General features: G+C 38.0%; 1 protein-coding gene across 2 annotated transcripts in view; it reads left to right on the top strand.

The window, feature by feature from the left end:
• The window catches only part of WAC (WW domain containing adaptor with coiled-coil), a 65413-nt gene that overhangs the window by 16440 nt on the left and 35884 nt on the right, over positions 1-13089 (top strand). For both annotated transcript variants that reach the window (XM_009329106.1, XM_009329107.1), the window contains exons 2-5: positions 8232-8338; positions 9111-9226; positions 9682-9794; positions 11268-11576. In XM_009329106.1, coding sequence (XP_009327381.1) covers positions 8232-8338; positions 9111-9226; positions 9682-9794; positions 11268-11576 — 645 coding nt within the window. The remainder of the gene's footprint in view (positions 1-8231; positions 8339-9110; positions 9227-9681; positions 9795-11267; positions 11577-13089) is intronic.

Raw genomic sequence — 13089 nt, 5'->3', positions numbered from 1 at the left:
TGCTAGCATTTTTTTTTTAGGTGACCTGAACCCAAAGGAAGGAAATAGCAAATGTAAATCTGAAGAACTTGTTGTCCACCTATAGTTATTATTTTCACGTAAATTCAACTTGTAGATTTCAATATGTTTAAAAGTATCTACTTTTGTAACCTTTGGGTCTTTCTAAGGTGTTCTTATCAGAAAGGTTTAGAAGCTGGTTGGGACTTGCTTTAATTTAAGAGAAACAGGCAAATTCTTTCAAATAATATTGCTTACTGCTCTTCAGAAAGAAAGAATAAACATCTTTACAGTGATGGTAAAATTATTTGTCCAGTCTTCTGCTTATTTTTGTTTTAATGGTTGAGATATCAAGAAAACTGCCAATATACAGGTTTTCTTTGAAGAAGAAAGTTGGTAGGGATTTGTCTAGAGTGCAGTGGAAGTGCATCTTTCATCCCTTCGGCTCTTTTGAAGGATATGACTTGCGACTTTTGAGTATTGGATCTTCCAGAAACTCAATGGCTTCAGTGGACTTTGTTCAGCGAACCTGATCATTTTCTAAGTTATGTATAAGTTGAAAAGTGGTTTCTCACTGCTACTGGGAGCTGGGCTGAGGGGAGGAAGAAAACAACCCCAGAATTATTTAATTATTTTGCTGTAGCTGTAACAAGGAAAGGAACAAACTGGAAGGGTTTGGTTGGACAAAAATAAGTTTATATCTGCTCTACCAGTGAAGACAACCCAAGCTGTTACATCAATTTAGACTGCAGTGCAACCCTAGGAAAACAGTCTGCTTGTTAGCTGCTGGAGTAGTAAATCACTGGATTGTTACATGAGAACTCAAAGTTTGAATTTAATTTGAGCCATTTTATTACTGCCTTTTGATTTCCTTTTTGATGGCCAGATAACTGGTTTTCTTTCTAGAGCAGTTTGTACTGTTTGCCCTAAAATTAAACTTCAGTTTCTGAAATAAATTGGGCAGATCTAATTAAAAATAAAAATGTAAGCAGAAGACAGCAAAATGGCAAACTGCTGTTACGTTATACAATGTGTAAGATAAAATTTGAAGCTTATCTTTTTCATTTTAATAATCAATAATACTTGGCATTCTTTGAGTATTTAATTAGTAAAACAGTACGAGTCCTTGATTTTCATTGGTTTACTGCTCCTGGCTTTTCCTCCTTGAGGTGTCATGTTCTTACTACCATTTTAGAAGAAAAATTCTATTATGAAGAAAACTCTATGCTTACAATATCATTTTCATCCCTTATTGGTCATTTGTCCCAGTCCATGTATGTATGACTCTTGGTCTGTTTATACTAACATTTTGGACTAATTTCTGTGAAATTTTGTGTGAATGGTAACTTGGAGAAAAGGATGAAAAATTCTTTACATTGGGGTGATTATCCTGTGAATCAAACATTACAAAACAGCACAGACTTTGCTGTCCTGGGTAGGAAATACAGTAGGAGAGGAGGGCAGGGGAGGAAATGAGGCTTTGTAAGCTCTTTTGCTCGTAGAGCTACTTGTTGACTGGTATAAAATATTTATTTTGGGGGGCATAATGAGTATGTAATTGGGCAGTTGAGCAGTACAGTGATCAGGCTAGATTTTCTTTTGGCAGAGCACTGTGCATTCAACTTAGTATGCTACGAATTTCTGGAAAGCGTTACTGCGCAGTTGATGTATTCTCCGAGGCCACTGCTCTGCTAGAAAAATTGCAAATTTTTATGCTTTTAGTTGCCTATGGAAGACAGCCATATTTTATTTTAATACAGCAGGCTACATAAAAATGCAGTGAAGAAAAATTGTGTTTTGTCTTACTACTTTTACATGTGGCAAATAAAAATAGGCGGTTCAGTTACTGCTGAGACATTGGGTATTGTGTTCCTATTGTGTTACTTTTTTTCCTCCCATATGCAGAACTTTACAAAGTGTTCTGCACAAAGATTTGCACTGAAGTAACAAATGTGTCAGTTGAAATACACTTTAGACATTTTAATTTAGGCTTATCCTAGATAAGTTTCTATCATTTTCACTGTTGAAGCAAGTTTTAAGTAGTTATCCCCATAAAATAGCACTACCATAAACTATCTTGCTGTTAAGTCTTCTCTGTTAACAAATAATTAGTGTCTGTCAGTTGGGCAGCATTTGTTCTGTGGAGGAAGTTCAAGTTCTAATATTGTCTCTAGTTTAATGAATTTGATTGCATATTAGCTAAGAGGTGGAATGTGGAGTCACAGAACAGTATGTATGGAGTTGAAACAAGTGGAATGAACTTCCTTGCTTTTCTGCTGCCCAGTGTTTGTTTCCATATGCCTGGTTTCTGGGCACAGAAAAGAAGACTCTCGTAGAGCCCTTCCTGAATCCCTGTTCCCTCTGGAGTTGAGTGAAGGGGAGGACTGCCTTTGACTTCCAGTTACAGCACTCATTATTGCTAGAGAGCATTTTTCGTGCTTCCTGCCCAGCTGGTGAGCATTTGCAAACTTGCACTGACATTTTTTATTATGGGCAGAAGGGGAGTTAGGATATTAACAAGGTATTTGTCTGCTTGAAAAGGAAACACAAATGCTGTATCTGTGTTGGACTGTATAAAGTTAACTATTACGTAGTGCAACACTATACTGTACTACTGCAACTACTGTAATTTTACTATTTGTGCCTGGCTAAAATACTGGGTGTGAGTGGAGGCATGTGAACATTCAACAAGGCCAAGTGCCGGGTCCTGCACTTTGGCCACAACAACCCCATGCAGCGCTCCAGGCTTGGGGAAGAGTGGCTGGAAAGCTGCCTGGCGGAAAAGGACCTGGGGGTGTTGGTCGACAGCCGGCTGAACATGAGCCGGCAGTGTGCCCAGGCGGCCAAGAAGGCCAACGGCATCCTGGCCTGTATCAGCAATAGTGTGGCCAGCAGGAGTAGGGAAGTGATCGTGCCCCTGTACTCGGCACTGGTGAGGCCACACCTCGAATACTGTGTTCAGTTTTGGGCCCCTCACTACAAGAAGGACATTGAGATGTTGGAACGTGTCCAGAGAAGGGCAATGAGGCTGGTGAGGGGTCTGGAGAACAAGTCTTATGAGGAGCGGCTGAGGGAACTGGGGTTGTTTAGCCTGGAGAAAGGGAGGCTGAGGGGAGACCTCATCGCTCTCTACAACTACCTGAAAGGAGGCTGTAGCGAGGTGGGTGTTGGTCTCTTCTCCCAAGTAACTGGCGAAAGGATGAGAGGAAATGGCCTCAAGTTGCGCCAGGGGAGGTTTAGATTGGATGTGGGGAAAAATGTCTTTACTGAAAGAGTGGTTAAACATTGGAACAGGCTGCCCAGGGAAGTGGTTGAGTCACCATCCCTGAAGTATTTAAAAGACGGGTAGATGAGGTGCTTAGGGACATGGTTTAGTGGGCATGGTGGTGTTGGGTTGATGGTTAGACTCAATGATCTTGGAGGACTTTTCCAACCTTAATGATTCTATTCTATTCTTGTTTACCATCTAATTTCTCAGTGTATGTTTGTTTCAAGAGGATGAAAAATAGCTTTTTTTTTTTTACTGTTTGCTGATCTGGATTGTAGATTATCTTTTGAAGATAACTCTAATGTGTCTCTGTTCTAATTTGTGCATTTCAGTTGGGAGATTTTATGATACTGTATAATGTTACGAGCTAAAAAGAGTTTTAATTAGGCTAAGACACTTGGATGCCAGAGGACGGTGTGGAATGACATGGTGATGTATTTGAGTCTTCTAATCAAGCAGCAAGAAAATTTATTTTAGCTGGTTATAAATGGATGCTGTGGTTGCTAGTATAGGTGTATGGGTTTTGGAAAGGAAGGAGTTTCAGCTTGTTCTTGAAAGATGGCAGGGGAGAAGGGAGAGAAATCAGTTGCTTTATTAGAGCAGTCTGATCCTTAGCTAACTCAGAATGTCAACTTTTCTTAATTTCAGAGTTGATGTGGTGTTAATGGAGACATTAATTAAATGTGATAATTACTAGAGAAATCTGACTATGTTGCAAAATGGAATATTCTTATTTCACCCTATGTTATGTCTGTTTTCCAAGTCCAGCGTAGTGTTGAAGCCTCATTGCAGTTCAAACTGTCTGGGATTCAGCAGTTTGGATCTGGAAACTACTTACAAAAACGTTGATAAAGTGAGTCTTGGCGTGGCAGAATCTCAAATCTGTAGTAGACATTAAGTCACAGCCTGTTTTTTGAATTGGTTCCCAGAACCACGCTTTTTGTGCTTTCTGCTGATTTTTCATGCGCTAGTGAGGAAGATGTGATTTTTCATTTGGAAGACTTGAAGATAGCTACGATAATTTAACCTTGACTCTGACCTGTCCTATGACCTGAGATAGTGTTAATCAAGGCTTGCTTACACGGTTGCACCACTACAGTTACATAAAACTGTAGTGCTGATGCCCTTCTTGGCCATCTTCCCGTTAGGAATAGCTCTTTCCAGATTTAACTGCTTCCAAAATAATGATTAAGCTGAGGAAAGTCACAGTGATGGTGCAGTAAACATTTCCAGGGGGAGTTCTGTAACTGAATTGAAGGATTTATAATGCAATAGTAATTTCCCTATGCTGCATCAAAGATGTGTATTTGCAATTGCTAAATCTTAAGGTATGCTAATAAACATTTTAAACCCAAGTCTTTTTATCCCTCTTTCTTGAACAAAGCAGGACTAGTAAGGAAGGTCTAACTGTAAGAGGAAAGGGTGAGAAGTGCTATAAGTGAATGTCTCGAAGCACGGTAGCATGCTGTCTACCTTATCAGGCCTGTTTCTGGGATATGGACTAATCTTAGTGATCCTGTTCTCATGATCTACTTTGCCAGGCATGCAGCTGGGAGACACATAGCTGATTGCAAGTCACAGCCACCCCAATGGCTCGGGGTTAGGCTTTGCTAATGGTGAAAGTTAGCATACCAGTAAGAGGAACCCCCCTTCTTTTTAGAGGTAGACCTCCACTTGTGGATTGCTCTCTGCATGCCACTTGGTGGCCTTTTAAAGATCTTGAGCAACTTTCCCTGGTGACCTGAGCTGGCAATGCTTGCTTGGCTGGGTTGTCAGAATTCCTAGGAGACTGCTTTACAGGTATGTACCTTTTTATACTGAGGCAGCAAGGTTTTAGTATGTGGTTAATTTGGTGATATGGTTTTGGTGTTTACACGTGATCTTTAAGCCCTTAACTTGTATGAAGTGCCTAAAACTCTTGTTCTCCCGAGCATCATCTGCTTTGGTCTTGGAAGCTTCCCAACAGCAAATGTCAGTTTGGCAGCCCTTTCATATGCTTGTTCCCGTGAAGTTCGGGTACTGATCCAAACGTAAACGGGTATTATGCATAAAATAAAATGGAGGTAGGGGGGTGAACCTGCACCTGTAATTACACTGTGTAATTGCCCTACACAGCATCAGGTATGTATTTATGTTTGGCCCTTGTAAAAGCCCACGTAGCTTGTCCTGGCAACCCGAGGCAATTGGTACTGCTGGAGCAGCTGTGATCAAGTAGGGCAGGATCCCTGATTCAGAGCAAGCCTATGGTGTGCAGCCTGGGAGTTGTGCTAGGAGGACTGCAGCTCAGTGTGGAGAGGCCCAGGAGTTCCTTATGAAGAAACTGCTGCATAGTAGGCGTTTCTACTATTGGGGCCAGCTGTAGGTGGGTGTGACTGCTGCTGCTCTGACACTAGCTCTGAGGTGCTTTGTGACTCAGTACTGGGAACCAGGGAACAGTGTGAAATGGTGGGGGGATGCTGCTGAGCTGTTAGACCACGTGGGGGCTGAGAGTCTGCTCAGTGAGTTTGAGGGGTTTGTTTATGGGCTGGACAGAATTGGCTTTCAAGGATTTTATTGATTTAATACGTATGTTGTAGGCTCTTATTCATGTTTAGAAAATGCGTGTTAGATTAGATTCACTGTGGCGGTGTATTTAGACCACTACAGTATTTAAAAATCACCAAGTACATCTTGAGTACACTGAACAAAGTGTAGTGTTACTGCATCCATGGTATGGGATTACAGTAAATTAACTACATTGGTGTTTTCTGAAGTTTTGAAGTGACTAATACCAAACTGTTCAAAGAAGCCATCTGGTAAATTTTCATCTTGTTTTTTCCTTTAAAAAGGGAGATGATTTTACCTCATAGTAGAAATGAACTAATATGCCTGCATTAAGCAACCTACAGAACTAAATGAAGAAATTTAATGATTTTATCTCAGTAGAGTTTGGGAAGGGTATAGTAAATAAATACTTAACAGAATGATGAATATGAAAATATTAAACAGCTATCTCACTCCATAACCAGTGATTCTAAAAAGAATAATTAAGACCGTTGGTGTGACTGATTGAGGAGTACAGTCTTGTAATTATAATATACTTCTTGCATACATTTAGGGGTACTAAATGTGTCTGTTTTTATAAATGTATATTAAAGTCTAAATTCTGGAATTTTCTAATGCACATAACATGTAAAGTCACATCATTCACTAGAAGCTCAATTTTTTTGTTGTTGTTCACGTGCATCACAAGCATGTGATGTTGTGAGTATTGCTTTGACAAGCTTAAGTTACCCCCATGGTAAGTCATTCCACCTGGCTCTGAGCATGTAAGATACTTTTGGCGTAGGACTAATTATCTTGCTTTTGGAAGGCTGTATTTGAAGACAAGGCTTCTTCCTTTTTTTTTTTTTTTTTTTTTTTTTACTGCCAGATCTTTAAAGAGAATGACATATGGTTTTAGCCAAAATAGCGTAGGAAAAGGTTCGGAGCTACTGATGGTTCAGGTTGCAATAACTCATGCCTGTGCAAGTCAGCCTTTAGCCTTTGTAGGGTACTAAACAGATTAGTCATGGTGTACCTCTTTGCTTTTGCAATGGACTGTTTTTATGACCTGCAGGGTTGGAGGCGGGGAGGAAGAAGTTTGAAATAGTAATTTTGTCAATGCTTGTGTAGTCAGAAGGCTCAGAAGATAGAATTTGCATTATAATCTCTCCCATTCTGCACCATGATGTATCATTTAGTCATCTTCTGAGTGTGTGACCCTCAGAAGACTTAAAAAAAATAAAAAAAAAAAATTGGCTCCATTCACTCCCACCTATCAGTCCACTATCAGTGGACTGTTCTTTATTGTTGTTGCCAGTAAGATACAGCCTTTGCCGTTTCCAGAGCACTTTGACTTCATACTTAGATCGTTATATAGTATGTGAAGCTAGTGATACCTGATGTAGTATCTCTGGGTATTTAGAAACTTCTCAGTAGGCAGAGGAAAAATAAAGGCAGGGAGAGTGTTGTATTTGGATTATCTAGGTTTTTCCCTGAAATGTGTAAGAAAATGATTTTTCTTAGTTTGGTGTGATTTATGTGAACATGTAAAACTTAGGAAGAGGAAATCATGTAAAGAAGAATGGAAGAGTTTTTACTTGCTTAGAAATTTTTGAGGAATGGGAGGCCTTAAGAGCAGAACATTTAAAATAAGATTGCAAAGGATTTAATGGGTGGCCTTGTTTAACTGTAATTAGAACTGTTCAGGTATAATTGGTGACTTGAGCTTAGGCACAAATGTAGGTGTAAAAGGTGTTGAGAATTATCTCTCTTCTCATTTCCCAGCTGTTCTTTCGTGTTCAAGTGTTTTCACAGTGATGAAGAAAACTGGGTTACCTTGAGAACCAGTTGTTACGGAGGCCAGAAGCAGGTGGCAGTTTGGGAAATGCTACTTTTGGTATTCTAGATGTTGATACCTATATTGCAGAGACTGAGGTGCAGGAAAATTAATTTACTCTATATGCATAAACAGAAATAGTTACGTAGAACCAGTTACAAGTAGTCTCAAAAGGGTTAAGAAAACAGCATTGCTCCAGTGAACTTAAAACCTGATTTTGTGTATCTAGCTGTAAACTTTCTGACTTAATGTTGAGGAGAAAATGTCTCTTAATTTCTGAATTGACATGTTAGGACTCCTTCAGCCATCAAAAAATATAAAGGCTACTTGCTTGTTTGTAGCAGAATGAAGTTTGAGAGTAAGACTAGTGAAGGGACATATTGCATTATTGCATCTAGAAAGGCAAAATGAGCTTTACGCTGTGTGAAAAAGAAATATGAGTATGGTGTCCTGAAGTACTTCTGCATCTGAACTATGCTGTGGTCCAGGCTGTGGACAATTTGCCTTCTTCCCTCCTCTCTCCTTTCCCCTTCTACCTCCTTAGAATGCAGATGGTTGATTTCTTTGAAAACATACATGGTGAACAGTCTTTCTTTTTTCCTTTAGGGACCAGTTACTCTCCACAAGAAAATTCACATAACCACAGTGCTCTTCATAGTTCAAATTCACATTCTTCTAATCCCAGCAATAATCCAAGCAAAACTTCTGATGCGGTGAGTATTTGTGATTGGTATTCATCCCTGTGTCACCCCATTCATACATGCTATGTTTTCATCATTTTGTCTAAAACAGGTGGCATGTACATTACCTGCTTCATTGAGTTTTCCGGCATCAGTCTTTATTTTATAAACACTCTGTAAACCCAAGCTGCAGTTGTTATATTTTGTAAAACTATTCTAATTGATAATCGTTAGAGCTTTGAGGTACCTGTTTTTAATTTTAAAATACTGGATTATTTAAATGAAGTAGATATTTTCCATGAACTTTGGTAAATCTAGAGAAGACAGTATGATTTTACTTATTTAAGATGCATTACACATGGTGAATTTCAGTCACTTTTATTATCCAAGTTTTAGTAGTTATGGTGGTGTTTGTTAAAAACTGTACTGAAAACAGAATAGATAAATTTGTGAACTACAGAAAAATTTTGAAAATATAATTAATGATTTTTGAGGAAGTTTTAAGGTGCAGAAGACTAATGTTATCAATATTGGTATTACTGTATCCCACTAAACATACTATTAGATTTTGTTTTGGGGTTGATGGGAATAAAACAGAGGAAACTATTGCAGAATGAACAGGAGCGTAGTGGTCACATCTTTAAACTATCAAAACGAAACAGGCATTTAGAGATGGTACAAATGGAAAGCCATGATATGAGTGCATATGGAGATGCCATGTAGTTTTAAAAAGGGTGGAAGCTTTTAAATTTGTATATTACAATTCTCAAGTAGTCCTTTGTCCAACGCTGTTTGTATTTTAAAGGCTTACGATTCTGCGGATGATTGGTCTGAACACATCAGCTCTTCAGGCAAGAAATACTACTACAACTGCCGAACAGAAGTGTCACAATGGGAAAAACCAAAAGAGTGGCTGGAAAGGTATATGTGTGTGTCTGTTTTCATTGTATAAAGAATAAATATTCTTAAAGCTCATTTAGGAGGAGTTGAGCTTATCTAATAGATTACTGCTATAAAAGATTGTGTTCTTACCCTTACCATGACCTCTGGCACCTATTTTATCCCTTGATGATCCAGAGTGGGAGAGGGAAGTGTGGTTGGTTTGGGTTTCTTTGGGGTTTTTTTTTTTTTGGGGGGGTGGTTTTTTTTTTTTGTCGTGTCCCCCCCTCCCCCCACAATGTTAGTGAGTTGAACTGGTATACTGGGGGCTTCGACAACCACTGGTGTAAGGAAGCGGTGGGTGGAGTTTGCCTACCCCATTTGTAGCAGCAAGCTCTTAGGATAGTTTAATTCATCTCATGTAACTTCACCCGTGGAAAGTGTTATATTATTAGATGATGTAAGTTCTTACTTAACTTGTGTTTTCTTTTCTTCAGAGAGCAGAGGCAAAAAGAAGCAAGCAAAATGTCAGTTAACAGTTTTCCAAAAGATAGGGATTACAGAAGAGAGGTGATGCAGGCGACATCTGCCAGTGGGTTTGCCAGTGGAAGTATGTGGGTTTTTTACAGTAATATATTCTTGCCTTGTTTTTATTACTGTATTCTTTTCCAAACTTAAAATTAAAAAATCTTTCCTTAGCTGTTTTTCTCACCTTTTTATATAAAAAGGCCAAAGCGGATAGCATAGACAGCTCTCCCAAATGTTGTTTCTTAAAATAACTTTGAGCCTTTACTAGTACAACGCTTGCTTAATGCTTTTCATGGTACTCCTCCTTTTTGCAGCTTTTACTGCCTAATTTAATTATCTTTATAGGTAGTTATTGAAACAACTTGCACAGTTTATGGTGTAGTTGGACTGTTGTGATCATTGAGACCTGTCAATGTCATATTCTGAGCTTAAAAATAGAGATGCAGAGGTCTCTTCTAAAACCTTGATTTCGCATCTGAAAATAATAAGCTAATTTAATGGATTATGATATCAGAGTTTTCAGAGGCTTGTGTACTGTATCAAAAGCATATTTTTACCATGCCAATACTCTTAGCAAAGCCTTTCCCGGACTATGAATTTCTGTTACTTGGAATTTTTTTTCCTGATACCTAGCTTTCATCTTTGTCAATTTTTTCTGGGAAATGGTCGTACTGTGAGATTCCTTCTGTATGCTGATGTAGTTTGGGTGAATTTGTAGCATAGTTCTCAGGATGGTTTAAAAGTAGAAGCCAAAGTATTAATCTTCCCCACCGCCCCCATTGCTTGGGACTTGACAAGGCAGAGATATATAAAGAGCTGTTTTTCTGTGTATGCTGAAACATACTGCATATGCTAAAACATGCTGCATGCTACAAAAAGATAGCAGAAATGCATATTGCAGTAACTATTTGTTCTGTGACAGGTGAAAATCTAGGAATCAATAAAAATAATAACTCTATATTTGCTTGGTATGTTCCCTGTGTAGCATATTTTAAAGTCTATGATTGTGTGACAAATGCAGATTAGTCACTCATTTAATATATAGTCTTCCTGAATTAATTCAACTGAAAGTAAATTCTTTGTAGTAGTACTTGAGTGACTTGAAGTGGAATTCTTTGAAGGCTAGAATTTGAAACTATTAAGTTATACTCGATGTTCAAGATTTTCAGTGAACAAAAGAAAAATGGCACGAATTATCTCTTCACGCTAAATATAAGATGAAAATAATAGATTTTGATTTAGATTTTTTTAGGAGACTTCAAAAGTTAACTTGACTGTAACACTTGTTATAAAGCAGCCTTTCATCAAAACATAGTGCTTAACCGGAACTCTAAATCAAGCAAAGGTCAGAGAAAATGCATTTTGTCAGTGAGTAAAATTAAATTTTGCCTTTTTTGATGCTGATCTACTTGAGGCTTTTTTTAATCATAAGTTCAATCAGCTCTAGTTGTTGATGTGCAGCTGTATTAATCAAAGTCACTGCAATCTTAGACAAATTTCTAATTTAATCTTTTTTTTTCTTATTGCAACGTTACTTGGGGAACCCTGAAAAAAGTGGAAGACAAGCATTCCAGTGACGCCAGTAGTATGCTCCCACAGAATATTTTATCTCAAACAAGCAGGCACAATGACAGAGACTACAGACTGCCAAGAGCAGAGACTCACAGTAGTTCTACTCCAGTACAGCATCCCATCAAACCAGTGGTTCATCCAACTGCTACCCCAAGCACTGTTCCTCCTAGTCCATTTTCTCTACAATCTGATCACCAGCCAAAGAAATCCTTTGATGCTAATGGAGCATCTACTTTATCAAAACTGCCTACATCCACATCTTCCATCCCTGCACAGAAAACAGAGAGAAAAGGTATGTCTAATGAAGTTCCTTCTAGCATTTAAGATGATGCGTTGCTTGTTCAAAGTATGTTAGTTCTAGAGAACTTAAAGATATTTTTCCTGTTGACGGTGTGTGCTTAGAACCCAATTAGTGTTTTGATGTGTTTATTTCCCCTTAAACCACATTTGCTATATCTTACACAACTTCAAATTGACACTGCGATATTTCCTGTTTACTGGCTTATTCTGTAAATTATAATTTCAAATGATAATTTGAAAGACGTATTTCAGTAGGACGTATTTTATTTTTTGTCCTCCCTCATGTTGTTTTGGATCTTTGCCATTATTTGAGTTCTTAACATAGATGTAGTTACACCATTTGAAAGTCATTTTGGACCATTATATTTTATGAACTGCTGTTACTGTTTGGAATGCCAGTGTCAAACTTTTCAATAAACACAAGTGCAATTCTTACAGAAAGCAACAGTTTTCTACGTGTCTGTAACAGCTACTCTTCTGTTTTGATCTGTGTCTTGTGATATACTGGATCTTCAGTTCTAAAGCTGCTGACAGTTTGTATTTCTGTGTAATATGTACCAGAAGCATTTAGAGTCATCAAGCAAAGATCGGGACTTTACTGTGCGTTGTTTGTGACTCTTCAAAAGTGTATATTTTAATTGGATTTACTTCATTATTAGGGAAGAAGAACTCAAGAAGATTGTGAGAATGGAGATGTGTTACTAGTGATAGTGTGATACTTTGGTATAGTCAAGTTCTTAGAATTTTCTTATACAATGTTACTCTCTATTTTGGGGGCTTTGGGAGGGGAAGAAGTAATTTTTGATAAACATGTCTGTTTTTAATTTAAAATATTGCTTAATGAGTATGACACTGAATGCTTTTTTGAAAGATGGCTTGTTGGCCTGTTGATATTTGAGTCTGTCTAGTTACAGAAGAATAGTGCAGTGCTAAAAAAAAGACCAAAAAGTCTCAGGTCTGACATTGGTCTCATACTCTGTGTTTGCTTTCCTGCCTTCCAGTTTTCTTTATCAAAGAATTCCAGCTTTTACACAGAGATAAGTGCACTTGGCCATCCAAAATATCCAGATATTACCATACATTGGCAAATACTGCAATGTAAGACAATTGTGCATGTAAAGAAATTTTGTATGTTTTTCTTGAGACTTTGTGCAATTTTTACATGACTTGGTACATGAACATTGACTATAAACTACAGAGGAACAGAAGATTTTCAGCAAGCCTTTTTTCTGTTCAACACAGTAAAGCAAGAAGTAAGGTGTACTAGTTTATGCATGGTTCTTATACTGAATAGAATAATTACCTGCTTCAGTTCAGCCTCTATGTTTTGATTGCAGTTTGATGCGCTTTTAAACACGACAGTGCAAAACATCCATGTCAAGTGTTCTCTTCTTTAGTGTATCCTCTGTATTTTCATTACTATCTTTAAAATATACTTAAAGAAAACCCTTATTTATTACTCAGTTCTGGCAGGTACTTGGTTCCTGTTTGGTGTGTGGTCAGAC

The sequence above is a fragment of the Pygoscelis adeliae genome, unplaced genomic scaffold (genome assembly GCF_000699105.1).
Source record: "Pygoscelis adeliae isolate BGI_AS28 unplaced genomic scaffold, ASM69910v1 Scaffold427, whole genome shotgun sequence".
Classification (NCBI taxonomy): Eukaryota; Metazoa; Chordata; class Aves; order Sphenisciformes; family Spheniscidae; genus Pygoscelis; species Pygoscelis adeliae.
This window is presented reverse-complemented; position numbering and strand designations above follow the sequence as displayed.